This window comes from Trichoplusia ni, chromosome 5 (genome assembly GCF_003590095.1).
Source record: "Trichoplusia ni isolate ovarian cell line Hi5 chromosome 5, tn1, whole genome shotgun sequence".
Lineage (NCBI taxonomy): Eukaryota > Metazoa > Arthropoda > Insecta > Lepidoptera > Noctuidae > Trichoplusia > Trichoplusia ni.
This window is the reverse complement of record NC_039482.1, coordinates 14,612,549-14,633,512: the sequence shown is the minus strand read 5'-3', so window position 1 is coordinate 14,633,512 and position 20,964 is coordinate 14,612,549. Positions and strand designations below refer to the sequence as shown.

The 20,964-nt window shown below is 38.3% G+C and overlaps 4 protein-coding genes across 6 annotated transcripts in view; 2 read left to right on the top strand and 2 right to left on the bottom strand.

Moving 5' to 3' along the window:
* LOC113493675 overlaps positions 1 to 1,398 on the top strand; it is a 38,063-nt gene extending 36,665 nt beyond the window's left edge. The window contains exon 15 of the mRNA XM_026871652.1: positions 189 to 1,398. Within this exon, the coding sequence (XP_026727453.1) occupies positions 189 to 317 (129 nt within the window). The 3' untranslated portion in view covers positions 318 to 1,398. The remainder of the gene's footprint in view (positions 1 to 188) is intronic.
* Positions 908 to 9,558, bottom strand: LOC113493676 (nose resistant to fluoxetine protein 6-like). The gene is made up of 13 exons (XM_026871654.1): positions 8,282 to 9,558; positions 6,247 to 6,332; positions 6,089 to 6,173; positions 5,879 to 6,012; positions 4,725 to 5,514; positions 4,568 to 4,655; positions 4,334 to 4,462; positions 3,856 to 4,021; positions 3,408 to 3,589; positions 3,124 to 3,253; positions 2,597 to 2,753; positions 2,086 to 2,228; positions 908 to 1,531 (listed from the first exon to the last, which is right to left on the bottom strand). The coding sequence occupies exons 1-13, from the start codon at positions 8,577 to 8,579 to the stop codon at positions 1,415 to 1,417; spliced, it is 2,505 nt and encodes an 834-aa protein (XP_026727455.1). The 5' UTR covers positions 8,580 to 9,558; the 3' UTR covers positions 908 to 1,414.
* An 80-nt stretch (positions 9,559 to 9,638) lies between these two features.
* On the bottom strand, positions 9,639 to 16,982 carry LOC113493678. 3 transcript variants are annotated; one of them, XM_026871658.1, is made up of 9 exons: positions 16,857 to 16,982; positions 16,073 to 16,459; positions 15,731 to 15,818; positions 14,294 to 14,480; positions 12,076 to 12,236; positions 11,687 to 11,822; positions 11,277 to 11,383; positions 10,747 to 10,781; positions 9,639 to 9,914 (listed from the first exon to the last, which is right to left on the bottom strand). In XM_026871658.1, the coding sequence occupies exons 2-8, from the start codon at positions 16,444 to 16,446 to the stop codon at positions 10,770 to 10,772; spliced, it is 1,065 nt and encodes a 354-aa protein (XP_026727459.1). In that variant the 5' UTR covers positions 16,447 to 16,459; positions 16,857 to 16,982; the 3' UTR covers positions 9,639 to 9,914; positions 10,747 to 10,769. The 3 variants fall into 3 exon arrangements, with proteins under 3 accessions (XP_026727459.1, XP_026727457.1, XP_026727458.1); XM_026871656.1 differs by lacking the exon at positions 10,747 to 10,781; XM_026871657.1 differs by lacking the exon at positions 10,747 to 10,781 and having other exon boundaries at positions 12,076 to 12,221; positions 16,857 to 16,981.
* A 333-nt stretch (positions 16,983 to 17,315) lies between these two features.
* Positions 17,316 to 20,902, top strand: LOC113493677 (nucleolin-like). The gene is made up of 4 exons (XM_026871655.1): positions 17,316 to 18,810; positions 19,032 to 19,116; positions 19,214 to 19,403; positions 19,523 to 20,902. Exons 1-4 carry the CDS (start codon positions 17,468 to 17,470, stop codon positions 19,708 to 19,710), a joined length of 1,806 nt encoding a protein of 601 aa, XP_026727456.1. The 5' UTR covers positions 17,316 to 17,467; the 3' UTR covers positions 19,711 to 20,902.
* Positions 20,903 to 20,964: the final 62 nt, after the last annotated feature.

Here is a 20,964-nt window from a genome sequence, read left to right as displayed (position 1 = left end):
GGGTCACAAAATTTTAACAAGAACATCAATTCTCTACTTCTTTGGAAAGCTACCTAAATATTTTGTCCATTTTTCATCCCATTCACAAATAGTAGGAAACAAAAAAATATACAACTAGATATACTTAATACAAAGCCAATTTAACGTCGACGCTTGAGGATCTACAGCTCTATCTTCCTCTTCCACAGTTCATTTTGTTCCTGGGCCTGACCATCATCTCGTACGCGCTAGCCTTCGTGATCTCGGTAGCCTTCGAGGCGCCCATAGTGACCATGCTGAAGATAGTCTCCCCGCAGCGCAAGCCGCACCGAGTCTGAACACATCACCACCTACCCTAGGATAAGCTACTGAGACTTCATAAGACGAGCTCGATAATTACCATTAACGAGGATACATTGCGTAGTTGTTACTCAATGACTAAATTTTGATTGGTCCAAAATTGGCAATGTTACCGCAATTTGTTTTAGAATTCGATGGTCGACGTTCGACCTATTTTATACGCTTCGCTACCTGAAATAGTGCGAATGTGATTTAAGTAATATTTAGTCCTTAGAGTTAGTTACATTCTGCAGTGTTTGTGTCTCGCTTCAACATATCTCCGTCTCGCGTGGAGACCGCTTCTGACTGAGGATTGATGACGTGTGTTGATTGTATTTACTGAGAATTGGTTATGAGAGTTTTGTTCCGTTTCGTGTACTTCTAAATTATATGAAAGCCAAGTGTACTTCAACCGTAGATTTTTAAACAAGTCTTGTGTGTGTAAATTGGAAAATGCTTGTTTTATTGCGGATCTCTGTGGGGATCATGCAAAGTGGAACTTCGCATGATTAGGATTATTATAACCATAGTTCACTTTACCCAAAACTGAAGTAATGAGTGCAAATAGGATTTAAAATCGAAATAACAATAACTTAGTTATTAACTTTATTACAATTTACAAAAAAAGTTGACTTAAAATACATTGAAATAAATAAAACGTAGGTATTGTTCATTAAATATGAGTGCTTGAAACTTATAAGCTAAACATAAATGCTAGAATTGGTTTTAATGATGTGAAAATATTGTTAACTTGGCTTTAAACATATAAAATTATTATTTTCTGATATCTCTTCATCGTCATGACAGGTCAATAAGGCATAAGGGTCAATTCATACTGGCACATAGTTGATCGATGTTACCGACCAGTATAAACTGATCCTTGAATGATTTCACCCAGAACCTTATGACCTGGCATAAACAAAAAATCTTTTTATAAACAAATTCTGAACAAATATTAATTATTATACACTAGAATAAGAATGTACATTATCCTGTACGTAATTATGTAAATAGGCTGTAAATATAACTAGTTGTAAGTTTTTTACGGAATATGATGATATAATAAATAGATACATTTGATGTGGTTGTGTTATTGTCACGAGGCGCAGTCGGAGAGGCGGCGCAGCAGGCTGCAGCACGGCATCTCCACCAGCAGAGAGAGTCCCAGCGACGCCAGCGTCGACAGTACCGCGCAGCCCGCGAAGTATAGCCACTGCGGGGGGACATTAATAACATATTGTTCACACTATGTTGAAGTATACTCGTCTAGGATTATAAGCTAAATGTAAATTGGTAATCTGATGCCTTGAGAAATATTAAGGATTGGGAATTTTGAAATATTTTGTCGGTAAACGGCTTGAAAACAAATAGGAAAAAGTTTGCTCTTAACCATGGAAACATTGAATAGCGAGAGTAAAATTCAAGAAGTTCAAACAGAAATTAGGGCTCACAGTTTTTAGCACTTAAAGTTTACTATTAACAACCAACTCAAGATAATTAATCTTTAAATGACCTGACTGACACTAAACAGGTTATTATCAAAACCACCTTTGTTTTAAGACTCCCACACTAAGAAATGAATTCTTAGGATGCGGGGGATTTTTTAAACATTTATGACATGCGCAAGGACACCGAACAAGCATTCGTGGACCACAGAAATGCTCGTCATACGCGGAGATCGAACCCAGTGGGTTTCGCACTGTGACCTCTACTCTCGGCTATCCACAAAGTGACCCTGTAGTGTAGTATGTGTAAGCATGATCTCACAATGCACAGCGTGTGTCCGCACAGCGCGGTGTCGGCGGCCAGCAGCGCGGCGCGGGCCACGGCCGCGTGCAGCAGCAGCGCGCCGTAGCACAGCCGCGACAGCGCCGCCAGCCCGCCGCACGACAGCAGGCGGCGGAACACGCCTGCCGACACAACGCACGGGAAATGTTATATGGGACATTGTCTATAATGACACCAGTCACAATTTTACACACACATATACCTACATAAGTTTGTAAAAAATTCAGAAATCAGATTTTTTTCCAAGTAGATTCATGAAATGAGCCTTTAGAGCCTCATCCGCCGTTAAGATATTATATCTTCGTTCCTACTAAACTTTTAGGTTTTTAACTTTAATTAATACATAACATTTTTAAACATGGTGAAAGTCATCTATCGTATGGTTTTACTCTAAGACTGATAATAATACGCTTAGCTATTGGACCCAAAGCTAGTCGAGCAATCCCGAGCAATACACATTAGTAAACCGTTACGGATAACACTCAGTTACCAGATAAGTTGGTGGTGCCCATGAGCACAGGCCACAGCAGAGCCACTGGCCAGGTGAGGTGCAGCCAGGCCGCCAGCCACGGCAGCCCCACCAGCGGCACCGCGCACGACACGAACATGAACGACAGCGACGCGACCCACAGCAGGGTCGATGTCATCTGAAGAAGAAGATGTTTATTCAGGAAACAAACAGTCACATACTAAGAAAATAAATACTTAAACAGGATACACTAAGACCTAAAGTTCCATAAAAGTGTTGTTAGTAGTAAGATGTTATACTTAGTTGTTATGAAACTGAAATCCTCCTTAAAGCAGAGTCCCAACATTACTTCATCGTGACACAACTTGGGCGGTGCTCTAAATGGTCAAAAGTTTTAACTTATTAACTTAGGCGATCATCGCGGCAGCAATTAGAGGTAAAAAACAATTGAAAACGTTTGTGTGCCTATAAAATATAAAGAAAAGGCAAGGCTTGTAAGTTACGTCCGCGGCAGTACTACTTTAAAGAGTGGTGACTATACACTTTACCTTAGACACCTTGAGCTTGCCCTGGACAATGTGTATCACCCAGCCAGTGAATACACCGATGAAGTATGGAGATACTCTCGACAAGGGCCGCGCAATGATAATCCAGTATGCTCCGAAAGTGTTCTTAAACCTACAATAATTAAATGTGATACAGGAAACTATTACAACATGGAAACACAGGGACGGACAATATATTATTCCTTTGTGTCAATAAAAGATCAATCTTTTTATTGACACTTGTCACATTAAAGAATGTTTGAAGATAGCATTATAAAAATACTTACAGATGAGCAAAATCAAAGTAGGAATTACTAGCATCGGCGACCGTGGAGGATAGTATCGCCACCACAGCGAGCACAGCGCACATGCGCGCGCGCAACGCTGACGAGAAGCTCGCCGCGCACAGGAGAGCGCCCACCATGTGCAGCTGAGTCTCCGTCGACATGTACCACGATATCTGCATGCACTGGAAATATATACACGAATACTATTAGTTTCAAACTTATACCTGAGAAAATGTTGCATTAATGTAGACACAAATAGAAAGCGATGTTATGCATGGGTGTCGCATCAGAAGCTGCAACAGCGAAGTTTGCCAACCAACCAGCACCGTTTTAAATCAGAAAAAATTGACCTGCAATATTCACAGCAATGTTTTATGGTCTAAAACTCATAAATAAAGCTGAAGCCATTTATATAATTGGACATGTAATGATTCATCATCAAGTATACCTGTTCTTCTTCTGGATAAATAGTGCTGATGTAGAGCAGGTTCCTCCAGCCGTTCTGGCGGCAGTTGATGTCCTCGCGGTCAGGCACCACCAGCGTGCGTGATGACTGCGAGTACCGCGCCATCACGGCCGACACCAGCACCGCGTAGCCGTATGACGGGAGTAACCTAGTGGAGAAATAAAGACGGAGGAAATCGTAATACTTAGCATAATAATCAGAATTGTTAATACTGACATATTTGTCTGATTAATATTAATTGAGAAACATCGGGGCGAGAGTTTTAAAGTTACTATGTAAATTCCTGTAAAGTTATAATAATCTGTAAGTATACTGGAAAGCTTTCAATGACACAAAATTAAAGTGATAATTGTCATTACTACCTACTCGATTTACATTTAGGAAAAGACAGCCAAGAAGTAAAGTACAGCAGTAAAGATTATTCTGTTGATTAATTAAGTAGGTATCCCATGCCACAGACCTGATGACTCTGTTAGTTACGAAGCAGACGAATTGCAGCAGCTGGCCGCACGCGCCCCGGAACCCCACCAGCTCCTTGACGCTGTACTGACTCTTCAGGAAGAAGAAATGATGAGAACTAAACAGACCGCTGGAAATTGAGAAAGCAAACTCAGTATTTGATTAATGTTTCCAAATCGCAGCAAATCCTAAAGAGGATCAGAGTATACAAGAGAATTCAAAACATTTCTTGTACCTTACAAAAAATGATGTATCAAAAGCTATTGTTCCAGTCGCCATTATGTAATAAATATTGTTTTGATCGTTTACATCATCAGCGGCGTCTGCAATACAAAACAATGTTGTTTATCTGCCGAATAATCCGGAAAAATATCAACAGACTAATCACATACCTGAGATATAAGCTACTATCACAGCTGTATGAATAAACATTATCCAAAAAGTGGCCACGATTCTCATGGCATGTATCAACGAGAGGTTTTTGTTCGCCATGTTGGTATTAAAGATTCTTCTCCAACAGTAAGCAAGCGAAAAGCATAATAGAAGTCTGCAGAAGATGCTCTTCTTCTTGCTCTCGGTGCTCAGACTGGCAAAGGAGTTGTACTGCTGGCGCGGGCAGGGCGGCAGGTTGTCGGTCTGGCGCGGGTAGCTGCACTGCTTCCTGTACTTCCCGCATCGCTTGCAGCTGCCTAACGTCTTTTCCGCACAATTTACGTCCAGCGTAATCGTGGGAGCGCTACATTTCATCATGTTCTCAACCGCCAAATAGTTTATTTTGACGTTTTCAACGGCTAATTTGTCCGTTTCTGTCTTTATGATATTATCACGTCTGACTTCCTTTTCCACGTGCCTGTTTGGATCGGTGTGGTACTTTTCTAAATCGAATGTCATCGATTTGCTGCCGTACGGGAGACATTTGATCAGGTCCAAGTCGACAACGGTAGCTGCTATTACTAATGTAACTAGTATTGTTGTGATGCAGATCAGTAGGATGGCGGCAGTATCTGCTTCTACGTCATAATGCCCCGGTACTCGCCTCACGTTCATAATTTTTGCGGCACGTGATGTCGTTTTATTGGTTTTGAGATTGTCGTTGATCATTATGGAAAAGTTGATGACGGATGTGATGTCGCGGGCCGAACACGAGCGCGGCATGCAAAGACCCAGGGTTACATCATACGCCTATAATCAAAATAATAAGTCTATCGTGACAGATTTACGAAAGTAAACATTATCAAGAAGCATCATTGTAAATAAAAAGGGATTGAAATTATTGTTTGTCTGTCATCACTGCCTGCTAGTTCGTTATAGATGCAATAATAATGAAGCACAATGCTACAAAACAATCATATCGATGAGCTAATGTCTTACGAATGTTTACCTACATTACACCCTATTGCTTCACTATTCACTACTGCATTATCTAATACTATTTGTTTGTTATTGATTACTAGTAAAGTGATTATCTAGCATTTAGCATTGCTAGAAAGAGAAGTAGGAAAATAATGATGGGAACAGCCGTAATCACTGTTCTTTAGTTGCTTACCTTTTCCATGTTGAATTTAGTTATATTCAAATTAATTTCGACCGTCGTGTAAGCCAGTCTATACGGCGGCCAGCGATCGTCAACATTTTGTGCGACCCCTCCGGGTGCCGGCATCCAACGCCACTCCAGCGTTTCTATACGACAAGTTAATTTATTTTTATCTTGAATATTTAACAATTAAAATATATTAAGAAAAAACTAATTCCATACCATCATCGAAATACTTCTTTCGCGAAACGGGAGAATTATAATAATCGGTTCTGCGAGTCCCGTTGCTATTCAAAGACTCTTTATCCTGTCAATAAAAACGTAATTACAGAGAATTATTTAAGATTTTAAAGGTTTAGGTCGATGTGAAGGTCACCCACCAGTCGTAGGCATTGCTCTTTGGATCCCAGCCAAAAGCGTTGGCCGGAGAAGAGCCCTGACTTGTAACGACCTGATGCGTCGAGAACTGGAAAATGGAAATTAACATTTGTGTAACAATTATTCCATTAAGTAATTAATTTACTATCACAATCTAAGATTTTTTGATATTACCGAGAGGAAAGTTGTAGATTTAACAGTGGGCATGTAATTATTCTTAACTGGAGCTAGAATCGTAACAAAGTGTTTAGATCAATCGCTACTGCACTACTCTCTAGTGGTCTTCTCAACACTAGTACTTTTGTCCTGCTTAACTTGCGGCGCGCTGTATTAGGTGTAAGTAAAAGAGACCCAGTTGAACTAAGTAGGTTCAAATAACTATGCATGTTAATGCATATCGTAATATAATGTATGTTAAGCACCTGTAAACAAAAAAGCTAATCAAGGCTGTTAATAAGAAGCCTACATATTCTACTTCCGCGTCATGGAGGCGCCAATCACGGTGATTATGACATTAGCCGGCGGTTGCCTAGCAACGGCCACAATAACACGTAATTTCACCTCATTAGTTTTTCTTGGCAGATAACTCTCACTGCAGTCATGCTGTGTGCCCGCACGCCAGGGTACTGTTCGCTACTGTACCACTGCTAACTGTACTACTGTACCCGACTGTTCCCCAGAGCTCGGTTGACACTGCGTGCTAACGGCGCGGCGCTTTAATAACTTATATTGCGTGAATACTTTTCTTTTGTTATAATTATGCGCATAATTTTCGGTTCAACGGCTAGTCGTGTGTCGATGTTTTGCTGTTGCTTTCGTGCTGCTCATTCGGCATATAAGTACAGTCATACATTTAAGTGTTGGAGATGTGATCTAAGTATATTCTAGCTTTACCTGCGCCTAATTAAATTTAGCGAAATGTGATATAGCAGAGAACCTAGCAAGTTGAAGTATGCGAACTACATTTTAACTCATCAAAAAAAAAATGTGTAACTTTTTACAAAGATATATCAAAGTAGAAACATTCACAGATTACAAAATCAATGTCAAAAGCTTCTTAATGTCAAAATTGGACACAAAAGATCTCCACAAAATCTTTAACAATACCTCTACAATAAACATGTATTCATCACAATTATACCGATTACCCGCAACATTGACTCTCTGATTTAATGAGACAATCCGATCAAACGACCAGTGAACTTGATAGATCGTTCACATCGTCACAAGTCGAAAGTTTTCAATGGTCATGAAGATAATACATCCATTAACACTTTTTTATCAAATAAACAACAATGTGAAACGCGTTTGACACTTCCCTGTATGTTTGTAGTTGTTGTTCATGCATTTTTTTTTGTTTATTATGATCCATATTCAATACCTTATACAGTCTGGCAGTCTTTGTTTTTTGATAAGTAATTCTTGGACGCACATTCATTTTTTTTTTAAATAACCTTCTTAATGTTAATCAAAGAAACGAATTATTAGCTTGGCGCAAATAAGTATTTTATTTGATTAACATTTATTTACGTACCTATCGGTACTTCGATAGATAGGATCCTGACCTACCTAGTATGCAGGTACCTGATATTAAAAGTATTTGAAGATACTTCCTCAAATGCTTTGGGCTGTCAGATATCAAAAAACTAAGACTTCAATAAAGGGTATTTCACAAATAGTATTTTTGTTCGGCCTCTTCTCTATTAAATGAGCAAGTACAGCCTCGACCAGAAGAAAACCTGTAACATCTCTCATCTCAGATGACAACTTGAAACAAAATACTTAGACCTTAGATTTTTGAACTACCGTCTGGCATGTGTACTTAAAAAACATTTTTATCTCATTTTTATATCATAAGAAAACTTACAATAAAATGAGTAAGCTAACAATATTTTCCTTCAATATTTTTCTTTCTGCGCAATAATTGGGTAAAATATCTAAAAGAAAGATTTTGTGCAACCGGGAACTGAAATTGTACTTGGCCAGTAGGTACCTACTTACATATTTTGAAAAACAATTAGTACAACTGTGACTTACCGTTGTAAGCCCATGCTCTGCCTTCCGACAACTCTCTGAAGAAGAACCCGAGGTCGTCCCAGCACGCGTAGTCCACGAGGATGTGCATCCCATTCGTTATCTTAGGCCACACCAGCGCCAGGAACGTCGGATCATAGACGTTGAACAAATTATCGAACACATCGCTACGGAGCGTACGTCTCGCAACCCTAGTCAAATCCTTTTTAGAATTACTTCCACTAAAATGGCGCGAAAAAGATTTGCTACAATCTGCGAACACCATTAACAACGCGAATAAACACACTTTCGTCGTCAACATTGTTACATTTTATTTATATTTGTATTAAAGCAAATGCGTGCGAGCTCGGCAGGCACACGTTAACTAATGCTCACCAACTGCAGCTTGTTTACAAGCACAGTCAATGAAAAGAATGGACTTTTTCTTAGCGAGTTGCGGCTCGCCGTACACATAACGATTATAGCAATCACTGCTAAATTGAACGCGAGGCGTGTGAGGCGTGCGCGTCGTAAATACTTGTGTATTTATTGGAATCCACGTTAATTGAAAATCACACTCGATTTTCCGACTCAATCAAGATTACTTTCACTTTTAAGTTTTGGGAACAGCCGTTACGAATTTTCTCAGCAATTAAAATATATGCGTATAAACATCATGGTTCCCCTTGGATAATTTTTAAAACTATTTTCTTTTTGGGTACAATAATCATATCTAATACTTGGCACATTGAAACCTAATGGCGGAAATACTTCAATGCGGCTATCTTAAAAAATTTAATTTCTTAGATCGCGAACAAACATTAATATCATGTGCATAAAATATTTGTCCCTTGCGGGGATGAAACCCGCAATGCGTTGCCTATATTTTAGTGACAATCACTACACCACTCTGCTATTCGAGCTATCTTTTTCAAGCTCTACAGCCCAGAGAAATGAATTTTACAATTCAAGCAGGATATCATACGCCATAATTCAGTGAGATTTGATCTTAAGATTCTAACTCATAAAACTTGTCTACCCCTATATAAAATCGTCTAAAAGACTAAAAAAAAGCAAGCAAGGCCTTTTGTTCCTTTACTTGTTTTAGCGTAACTATTCAGTATTTCTACAGCTTTGTAATAACCGATTCATAAGCAATGGCTATCCAGATCATTCTGCTCTACTTGTCGAGTCTTGGTGTTACACATCGCGCGAGCGGCCGCGTGGCCCGCGCCGGCCGTACGTTGCTGCCTTCGTGTTCCGGTCACACAAACCTACGATATTGTGTTAATTAAATGCAAATAAAAGGGAAATGCTCGCAGCAATTACTTTCTTTTGTCAGTAGTGAAATCCGGAACAAAAATTAAACAGCAAATATAAATGTTAGTAATTACATTTATTACCTGTCAAAAGACATTAGCTTACAATTATTTTATTTTATTTCATGTACTTAGTAAATACAATTAGCTAGATTTATTTGTTTATTACTGATACTGCAAAACATGTCACTGTAGAAGTCTCTGATAGGGCGCTCTTCACACTCACACACACGAACATAGGAGGACGACGCACGACACGGGATCTTGTCTTTACAAAATAGTTACATCTGCCGGAGCCGCTTGTTCGGCCGCTGGCCGTCGTTCATGAACCCACCCTGCTGTGGAACAAAACAATGTTAAAATTTGTCTGAAAATGACTGCATTTTTATCCACCTGTCAGTAGTAATATGCTAACTAATGATTATACTCCATTGTTTTAGGTACTTAAAAAGGTAAACATTTTTGTTTAAAAATAAAACTCGATAAGAATCAATGTAAAATAACAGCCTATTATATGTATCTGTTAAATTAGGTATGCTTTATTATGAATACGAATTATTGTAAATTCTTATGAGACATAAAGATAAATAAATCTGTCGTTAATTTTTTAATCTATATTCATCTATAAAGACCAAACAAGATTGTTAAACATTTTTGAGTACCTAAACTAATGGAATATTATATACTATTATATACTACTAAATATATACTGGTTATTCTGTAAACTAAATCAAACGAGTTAAAGACATGCATAGAATATTAAAAACCTACATACTACATAGAAAAACGTGCAACCAAAGAGTTTGTGTCTAAAACACGGCAAGCCTGTATGTAGCTAATGGCCGGTGTACATAGTCTTAGTGTTTAGGAGAGGTTCTTTAGAAGATAAGTGTTAACGCTACTCACTTAAGAATGATTACACTTGTCTGTACCTAACCTTGCCTGAATCTAAACAGGATCGGTTTCTATTACAGCAACACCTCTTTCCATACAACATGTCACTACACTAATACACCAAGACACTGCAAACCGGCCTAGTTAACTCACCTAGTTCGTTAGTTACAATACATTAACCCTTCAATTCTAACAATATTATTTAAGATAATGTGACAGAGCCAGCTCAGGCTGTCAGAATTCGCGAAGGACATATTGATATAGGCGCATTATTACCTTGGACTTACTGGTGTAATGTTCTACAGGTAGTTCTGAAAAGAATGCACAGAATGTTAAAGCAAAGAGAATTGCAGAGTTGGTGTGTAATCTGTTTGATTTTTTCAGTGTCTCGTCAATGTACTGCATTTCTTTGCACTTCTTTCTATGCACTCGTTTCTATGAAATGGATATGAGCATGCAATGGAAAAGCACTCTTAAAAAATATTGCAAAAAAATACAGTTCGAAAGATGTCAACGTAATATTCTTATTTTAAGAGAAGGATAAAGCCAGAAATATAATACATATTTATGTTGACATCCAACACATGAAATCGACACTAAGGTATATCAAAGGTTCAAGCAAAAAAAAGCAAGATGCCAAACAAATTGCTACATCAAAATATTGCTAGTCACCAACTAAGGTCAGATATATGACGAGATAAGACAGGAGCGGGCTAGGATGCAGTAATGAAGCCGTGTCGCTAACATGCTGAAGCTAGGCGAGTCACTATAGGTAGTGGTAATGGATGTGGTGTGTATGTGTTTACCGGGCGGCCCATGAAGCCCTGCGGCGGCATGTAGGTGTTGACCGGCGCGAAGCCGCCGCGCGGGAACGTGCCGCCGCGACCGCCGAACCCGCCGCGACCGCGGGCTCCTGCAACACAAGCCACGGCCATTAGTTATAACATCACTGTAATTAACATCCAGCAGCGGTACCGGATATATATCATTAGATAGCCAAGAATAGATTGTACAGATTGCGTTGCAAGGACGCTTTGTTCTTGTCGTTCAGGTAAAAAATCCTGTTTTTACGAGATACTGGCTTTATGCATTTCCTTTTTAAGATTGTTAAACACATTTTCTATAGACAAACTCTTCTATGCGTTGCCTCGACGAAGACAGACGAGTTAAACATATAAAAAGATATTTGTAGGTATTTAGGTTAGTGGTAACTTACCTCTGAAGTTGCCCCTCGCGTTGAATGCTCCGCCGCGAGCACGGAAGTTGTTAGCGCGGTTGGAGTTCGGGCTGGCGTTAGTGTTGGTGTTGGTGTTGTTGCGGTTCTGTTGCTGGTTCGGGTGCTGCCGCTTGTTCTATACAAAACATTGGGATATTCGTAAATTGTGTGATTTGATTTTTTTTATGGGGCAAAGAGAATAACCGTTCTTAAATTTAAAATGGGGGGAAAACGTTACTAAAAAAAAGTCCATTTCCTTTTTCGGAAATAGTAATTATACTCTAAAGTCATAATTCTCGTAATAAAGAAATAAAGTGAAATAAATTGAATTATGACAACCATCATACAATTTATGGCTATTTGATTTTCCCAATTCATGAGTAGCATACCTTGTTAACATTGGCGGCGTTGTGCGCCTTCTGTTCGTCCTCATCACGGTACTTGGAAACAGTGACGAGGAAGCCGTTGATGCGTAGCTCTCGGTCCAGCTTCAGAGCCTTGTCCACGCTCTCCTTGTCTTGGAATGTCACTCGCACTGTTAAACACAAAGCTAATGTTAAAGTATTTCACGTGCTGCAGTGGTTATATCGCATACAGGACCTGCCACTATTGGGTGAGACACAAAGTAGACAGTCGTGGAGGCTACGAGAGTTCCATTAAGCTCCTTTACGGGTATTTGGTAGAAAGCATACTTCAGCCTTTTGAAGAAAAAATATAAACGCTCGTTAGTAGTTATTCTATTTCCCCTCTAACAACATACTGTTAAGGCAAACCAAGTACGTTCAGGATTAATTTGCTTCGTGTCTGATGATACGAACTATCATTAGACACAAAGCACAAATTTACTAAAACTACGAAATTTTATTTACCCAATAGGGAACTGGACTTAGTTCAGCCATATAAGCTTCGTTTTGTAGCGCGTACCTCACCCTTATAAACACGAAACGAGGGGACACATGAATGAGAGGAGAAAACAGTATGTGTTTAGTTAGATATAGCGTTGCCCATTTCAAGATCAATACCCATTACAATTGAACTCTATACAAACGATAAAAATAAATCTTATGATAGTTTTTTTAAAGAGTTCACATGCCAACAAAGCGACCGGCCGGTGTGATTACGTAACACCTTATTCAAGTATCACTTTGAACTGGGGGACCTTGAAAACTATCGTAAAGCATGTGGTCATTGGCCGGTTCACGTAACACGCCAAAATTCGCCTTTTTGTCATGTTCATTCATTTATGGTGAAATTAATTGGCAGGCAAGTAGTAGTGATACTCTGACACCGTAATATATTTAATATAGTATTGATCAAAACAGACAATGAACAAAGCATAAATACGCTGAAGAGACACAAACATACATATTTAAAGCAATAAAAAATTAACGCCTTCATTACAGATAACAACAGCTTTCATAACTTTACCATTACTTTTTCCAGAAATTCAACGCAACCGGACATCCAAAACAACGAAATGCAAGATAAATAAAATACCGAGGTAGAGCGAACAGATCGTCGTCAAAATTACACCGTCCCCTCCCCCTAACATAGGGGAGTCGACCCTCGTTACAACACCAATTTGCATATTCGTACTCAATGCATAGGATAGAACATTGCTCTCGATAGAATATAAATCGATAAAAACCGACGCCGCTACTTCCCTCTGAATGATTTCTTATGAAAGTGAATTTATCAGATCGGGATTGAGATAAATATTAATTTCTATTTGGTGACAAATACTTGTAGACCGAAAATATTCAGTTTTGCATAAGACAAGGTTAAATATGAGAAGTCATTTATTATTTCAAGAATATAATTATTATATTCATAAAATGAGTCAGACATCCCCTTAACATGATAGCTAATCCGACGCGCGTCGTATCCAGTTCAAGGGAAATATCAATATAGAACGCTATTTATGATATTAGTGCATAATTGAGTGTCTGTTCTGCGGAGAGAATTTAGTGAACTAATCTTTTACATATATTTAACATGAAATAGTCCTGCTCAAAATACTTTACTCAACTGCATATCAAGAACTTTTTTTTACTTGTAAATTAGGAAGATAAATAGTAATAACTACTTACAAATACTAATATACGGCTATCATAGAAAGTGTAGACAAATAAATGAAAGTTATTCTGGAACTGAATAACAGGAATAGGGTGTATGCTATACTCTACTCATGTTTCACCCTTCCACGCCCACCCTTTGTGTCAGTGAAAGCGTCGACTAATCCGACCATTCGATCAATGAAACCTATTATAGATAGGGTTAAAATAATTGTATTATTTAACCTGATATCATATTTCAGGAGTTTAGTAGTACCTAAAAACTGAATAAAAACATTGTAATGAATAAAACAGGTCGGCAAGGTGAGTCGCAGAGCGCACGATACGCGAAGTGCGTAGCGTAAGATAGCGTGGGGTTAGAGAGATTCGATCGACAACCCCAGCCCTCCCGCCGGCGTCCCCCGCGCAGGGGGAGCGACGCCCGTTCTAATGTTATTTTTCCGAGGGGGACGATGCAAGCGGCTTCTGACCTCGTTTATGTGCGCTTTGCTAGGAACCTGTAGAATAAGATAAATGAAATGAAACTACTCACGTATTTTGTACTTAGTCTTGCTGAACTCGTGTATATGCGCGACCTCGCCGCACTGCGAGAACAGCAACTTGACGTACTCAGTGCTAGCCTCGTAGGGCACGCCCACCAGCACAGCGGTCTCGGCGCGAGACTCCACCGAGACGGTGATCTTGTTGCCATCCAGCAGCGTGCCCTCCTCGGTCAGTGCCTGCGGTTATGGACCATTTAGCTAAAGGAAAACATAAGTAAACACCTTGGCGTTTACAGGTTGTGGCAAGGGTCAACAACTAGCTACCACATACATGAAAAAATGATCCTTTAGCTTTAAAATTAAGTTAGGTACAATAGGCTGATATTTTATGAACACAGTAATAGTCTTGATCTACGTGACTATTTACTATCAGCACTTGTAACAGCATGACATGTGTCGCGTTCAGTTTTCTTTAAAATAAAGAGAAGTTTCGCAAGAGAGACTGCATGTTTCGCGCATTTATTAATATTTACTGTCAATCTTGAGTGATTTAAATTAAACTATATTGCGTAATAAATATCTCGTTTAGTTACGAATATTTTGCCTAGAACGACCCCATTACTCCTAACTATGACGGTACTATAATAAAACCGATGTGTACTCAGATCTAAACAGTTTGATGGGCGGCCCTGGGCGTCAAGGCGCCGTATGTTGCGATGGTAACCGCGTGAGGTATAACAGAATGTTTAGTCTGTCAGTACGTGTGTTTACCGCATCTTCTATGTACCTAAATACAAATTATATTTAGCACATTACTCCTCTGGAACACATCTGTAGACCATCTACTTACCTCCAGAGACTTGTGCAGTGGGCTGACTTGTAAAACACGAGTCAGAAACAGTGGTAAACATAGTCACATTTGACATTTAGAAATAATCAATTGAAGAAAGTATCAGTGAATATTCCTTAATACTAGCTATCATACAATAAAACATGCACAAAAACTTAAAGTGTACAGAGCTGTAGATTGAAAGACTTATAATCTAATGTGTCATAGTTATCTGTGTAACAACAGTAATATTACACACATAATGTTTTGACACTATCCATCTGAAGCCCACTGCACCAGTCCTTACTTACCACCACTGCAATAGCACATAAAGACATGTCACAAAATGGATGGGGAAATTCATCAGCTGATCATCTACAGCACATGGGTAAATAATAATTTTGATATTTACTTCATTAACACAAAGCTGCCAAACAGATGCATATAAAGTAGAAGACCAGCCTGTTCAAACATTCAAATAGTCACTCATTCTGCTCATGACTTGAGGGAAGTGGCAACATTTCTGGATATACATAATTTGGAAAAATATAGTATTAGCCATAAATACAGCCTCTTTTTAAAGCAGGCTATATAAGTTCTAAATCTACATAATGACTTTTCAATATAAAATAAAAAATGTTAATAAACTTTTGTTTACCTTTTCCAGAGACTCTTTGTTTTTGAATTCGACTATTGCCGATAATGTCGGAGTTGTGGTCAGTTCAGTTACAATGATTGGACCACGTCTAAAAAGAAAGAAAATGTGTCTCATTAATACTCCGTTCTGTAGAGCCCGTGTAACTGTGTTCTGAGTGCAGATTGCTAGTTCCTCGAGAACACACCACACAATTATCATAATTATACTAATACATTTGAATTGGTTTTACAAATACAGCGATCTCACTTAGAATGTTTACGACATTTCAGGGACTGATATTTGAATGTTGGCAAAATGCTTGTTTAGATGTATACTAACAGAAGATGTCAAAAATGCACTCACTTGACATTGGTAACTTCTCCATGTTTTGAGAACAACTCCTTGAGTTTGTCTTGGTAGTCGAACAGGTAGGTCGACGGGAGGTTCTCAACTAGTATTTTACCAGACTCCACTTTGTCCTCCTTCTTTTCTTCGCCGGCGTCGCCGTCGGCGTTCTCTTGGCTCGTGTCGCCCTCCCCGCCGGTCTCGGCGATGCTTGAGTCGCCGGCCGCCGTGTCATCGCCGCCCTCTGCTTGTTCGGCTTCACCATTGTTATCTTCAGCTTCTACGGGTTCAGTGGTTTCCATCTCGGGAGCTTGTTCTTCGGCGGCTTGGGCGGCGGCCTTAGCCTTAGCTGCCTGGTTTTTAGCGCCGCGACCTTTCTTCTGCGCCACCATGGTGATTATCCGGCTGAAATGAACACATAAACCGACTCAAGCAATCGGGCGTGCGATCCGTCACGCTCTCTCAGTAGCGGCGTTTCCCGCCATGTCTATTTTTTGCTAAAACTTATCTACACTTGGCGCCTATTCTCAGATCTCAAGGGCGTAGTTTCTATAGCGCGAAACATAATATTACGCAGAATCTAATATTTTTAAGCCTGTTTAGCAGATGAGCTAATTTTAACCATGTGTAACATCACAGATAACGGTAAATACATCATAACAAGCCATACGCGCCATGAAGCATGCCTATATTCTAGTGGAAAATTCACGAAACGCTAAGCGTTACCTCGTAATAGGTTCTTACAGAGGCATTTCATATATGGCACCAGATATTTTCGTATATGAATAAAAGTTTTACTCACCGAATATGTGTGAACGCGTAAAATCAATGATATCACAATTCCACAGGAAAAGACGCCAAACTACATGCAATAATAACACGAAACCGGCATCACGCAAGCGCATCCGCCATTAAGTAGATTTAAAAAGTGAGGTTAGTGGTGTTGCTGCAAAAATAATTGGTAATATATTGCGAACGCTTAATAGGTATTTAAGCTTTCAATAAATTAGAGATTTAGTTGTATTTTGTTAAACTATTTCCCTTTATAATCTAGTCATACCATATACCTGAATGTTCAGAATTGTTCAAAACTATTTATCTATTTTAGTGTTTTGAAAATTTTAACTGATATTTATATATATTACTTAAAGATTCTGTTTTCATGAACAAGTAATTGATATCTAAAAGTCAAGAATCTAATTATTCTTGTTTAATAATATTTCCCAACAGAAAACACTGTAGTTTCACGAATTTTGAAAATTGACGTTTTGTTGTACAAGTTGGCAGCATTGGATTATAGCAGGCAAAACATAACCTCAAAATATTCATAGCACATCCGTAGCCTTATCATGTGTTGTTACTTACATATTTTTTCCAAAAACTTGAGGTAAGAAGTGTCTATAAACACCAAAAATGAAATCCAAGTCTTTTGACTTGAAGCAGGCTACAACCGAAAAGCACTCATTTGACAAGACAGCAGGATTTGTGGGTCTTTACAAATCGGCAGGTGAATCCTATAAATTTACAGAAAAACACAAACCTGATGAGATCGCCAAGAAAGAAACTTCAAAAAATAAGATAGTCACTGCTAAACGTGAACGGTCACCGAATAAAAACAAAAAGAAAATCAAACAAGACGTTTTAGACATACCGCAAGTTATCATTGATGGTACGAATATAATAAACTCTGGGTTTTCTCCCAGTGCAGGCCGAGGCAGTCCAGTTAATGACGTTAAAGTAACTTCTACACCAAATACTACTGGTAAGAACCAAAGTGTAAAAGTTAAGTCAATCATGAAGACTAAATCGCCCACAGACGAATCCTTGGATAGTGCCAGAACAAACGTATCAAGTGGGAAGCCCAAGAAGAGGAACAAGTCCGTGAGCTTCATGCTTGATGACCATGAGGAGGTTGTGGTAAAGAGAACCAAGTCTGATGATTCCATTAAAGTTAACAAAAAATCAGAAACCACAACGAAACTTAATGTCAAGGATAAAAGAAAAAATGTAAGGAAGTTAAAAAAAGACAACCAATCTGAAAAAGAGAATAAAGCTGCAGATGTTAATAATCAAATGGATGTAGACAGTCAAAAATCTAAACTGAATAAAGCAAAGAAATTGCTTGGAGGGACTCCTACATCACATATTGGAGGAGATGCTGAAAACCGCCATCAAGAAATTAAAGAGAAAAAAAAGAAACTGAAAAAGGTTAAGAAACTAAAACCTGACACAGGATCAGAAGTTACTGACACAGAAAACAATAACAATGAGGTAGTATCAGAATCTAAAAATAAGAAACCAAGGAAGAAGAAGCAAGCGAAACCACTGCCAGCTGATATAGCAGAAGCTGAGGATGAGCCAGCTGCCAAGTCCCGGAAGAAAGAACCCAAACCAGACATCGCTGAGGACTTGGAGAACCTTAGTATAGGTGACAATGCTCATACTTTAACAAACCTTCTTGATGAAATGACAGTAGTGGATAAAGACAAGCGTAGAAAGATGAAGTCTAAGTTTAACAAGAAGAAGAAGCCAAAAGGCCAGAGTGCCAACAAGGATGACACGGAGACAGGAGAGGATGTCAAGGAGAAGGTCAAGTGGAAGAAAAGGAAGTGGAATAAGGACAAGAAAGGAGACCCTGATGAAGACAGTCTGGCTAACACTGTGATCATCGAGAACCTGCCAATCTCTATCATGTTAAATTATAGGAAACTGCTCACTGAGCACTTCCTCAAACATGGATTGATTAAGAAAATTGGGTAAGGCTCATTTTCTGCATTCCACCGGCACATGGTTACATAGTAAATTATTTATAGAAAATAATAAGCGATAATCATTATCTGTTGTTCGCAAAAGCGAAACTAAACTCTTAATTGCATACCACAACCATTATGTAGTCTACATATTTTCAGACTTTGTGCCCAATTTACTGTCTGAAATTTAAGATATCCTTACTGAAGTCCTTATTTGATTTTTTCAGTGTTGCAGAGGTATATCCCACAGAAGAATCTAAGCCTGTGTTCACAACTACCATCAGTTTTGGTGTTGATGGAGCTGTAGAGCAGGTAACTTGAACTGCATTCAGTTTTTATTGTTTGTTAAACCTGTTAAATAGAAATTCATATGTTACTATAAACTCAACAAAATTTTGTTAAACTTCAGGCTTTGAAAGAAAACAACAGTCAGTTTGAGGGTAGTCGTATTCGCGTGAAGCGAGCTCTGCCAGCGACTCAGACGACAGTAGTGGTGCGCTCTTACGCCGACTTGACAGACCAAGACCTCAGCACTCTGTTCCTGGGCTCCGGCAAGATCAGAAGTATACGGCATCTTGTTAAGGGAAAGAAAACTATGTGTAAGTGCAAGTTAAATACTATGTTCTTATGTTCTAGGATTATCAGTAAATCTCTCAGATGCCATTCAGAATATTTTAATTTTTTACTGGTTAATAATAGTGAAATAATCTGTTTACAGCCACAGCTTTCGTCGAGTTTGACGGCCCAGAGACTGTGGACCGAGCTATTAAAACGGCAAGCGATGCTAAAATTGGAGGGAAAAAGATACATCTAGCCAAGTTTGAAATGCGCGGGAAAAAAATTAAAAAGCACAAGAATGATGGTGACAGCGCCGCTGATGCTGACAGCGAAGATTCTAATGATTAAATAAGGCTTTTTATACAATAGGAAAAATAGAATACAGTTTATAGATGAGAAACCTAAACGAAAGTGTTTATGATGCAAAAGTTCGCAAAATATAACAATTAAATTGTTCACTGCCATGATCTGATCAGAAACACGACGATTCGATGGATTGCATCCAAAAGAATAGTCAAACGTTTACATACCAATCACACGCTTGATTTTATAAGTGAAAACCAATATGGAAATTAATTGTGATAATATTATTGTTAAAACATTAAGCTAGTGAATTGTCGTGTTTCCTCAACATATACCATGAATACTATAATAGTTTATTTGGTAGCCTTTTGTATTGTAATATTAAAATATACACATTTTTGATACTTTAATACTATGCTATAGTATAGACTAACGTAATATAGTTTTAATAACATAAGTATTGTGAACGGGTTACAACCACATGAGTAAATGTCCTGCAGGGGATTAAACCTCAGGAAGAGCACAAAATAGGGTTGTCACATGAGGATAAATAACCAATTCCTTTCATTTGTTTGTTGTTCTTTCTTATATACAAGTATAACAAGAAATAAGTACTAGAAATAATACTGTAGGTACCTTAGTAAAGAAATAGGATACAATTAAACAAACCGATTTTAATTATTACCTGAGGTGGTCAATTACAGTTTACTATTGTACTATACATTTTTATTGTATTTAATAGTGTGAAGGTTAGATATTTCCTACAGAATCGCACCAGAAACATCAATGCTCACCCTGTTGCACAGTTGCAAGTTTTGTCACCTCTGTGAGTTATTTACTCTGTGTCACTATATACACGTAACTTAAAGACAATTAACATAGTCAACATATAGACAAAACAAATATTTTGATTGATTTTCACATGTTATCGCATAATATTAAAATGTATTCATATGTTACCTTTAATTATTTTTGTTTTAATAGATGTATTTTCATGTTACTTTGGCAAGAGGCATAACTCCTATAACAATCAATGAGTAACAGTTATTGTTAATCAACATAGCACATTTTTAAGATCATGCCTGATTCACTGTGTCAAATGGTTGAGTAATTTGTAAATTTTTGTTTTAAATAAAGTATGGGTTTACATGATTTTAGAGTATGTTGCATAATGTAGTGACGATTATGTTGTGCGCGACAAATATTATTCAATAAACAGACTTGTTGTTTTAAAGTTTTTCTGACTTTTATTGTACCCGTAGATGGCAAACAAAATTGAGGTGGTCTTGTGTTCATGTC

Bases quoted from the DNA above. Each gene is read 5' to 3' on its own strand.
- LOC113493676 (XM_026871654.1), bottom strand. From the start codon at position 8,579: ATGTTGACGACGAAAGTGTGTTTATTCGCGTTGTTAATGGTGTTCGCA. The intron at 6,013-6,088 runs GTATGGAATTAG...CTTGTCGTATAG, and splicing joins AAAGAAGTATTTCGATGATG to AAACGCTGGAGTGGCGTTGG. The intron at 2,229-2,596 runs GTAACTGAGTGT...TTGTGTCGGCAG, and splicing joins GGGCACCACCAACTTATCTG to GCGTGTTCCGCCGCCTGCTG.
- LOC113493678 (XM_026871656.1), bottom strand. From the start codon at position 16,446: ATGGTGGCGCAGAAGAAAGGTCGCGGCGCTAAAAACCAGGCAGCTAAG. The intron at 15,819-16,072 runs GTGAGTGCATTT...CTTTCTTTTTAG, and splicing joins GGAGAAGTTACCAATGTCAA to ACGTGGTCCAATCATTGTAA. The intron at 12,237-14,293 runs GTGAGTAGTTTC...CTTTAACATTAG, and splicing joins CAAGACTAAGTACAAAATAC to CTTTGTGTTTAACAGTGCGA.
- LOC113493677 (XM_026871655.1), top strand. From the start codon at position 17,468: ATGAAATCCAAGTCTTTTGACTTGAAGCAGGCTACAACCGAAAAGCAC. The intron at 18,811-19,031 runs GTAAGGCTCATT...TGATTTTTTCAG, and splicing joins GGATTGATTAAGAAAATTGG to TGTTGCAGAGGTATATCCCA. The intron at 19,404-19,522 runs GTAAGTGCAAGT...ATCTGTTTACAG, and splicing joins TAAGGGAAAGAAAACTATGT to CCACAGCTTTCGTCGAGTTT.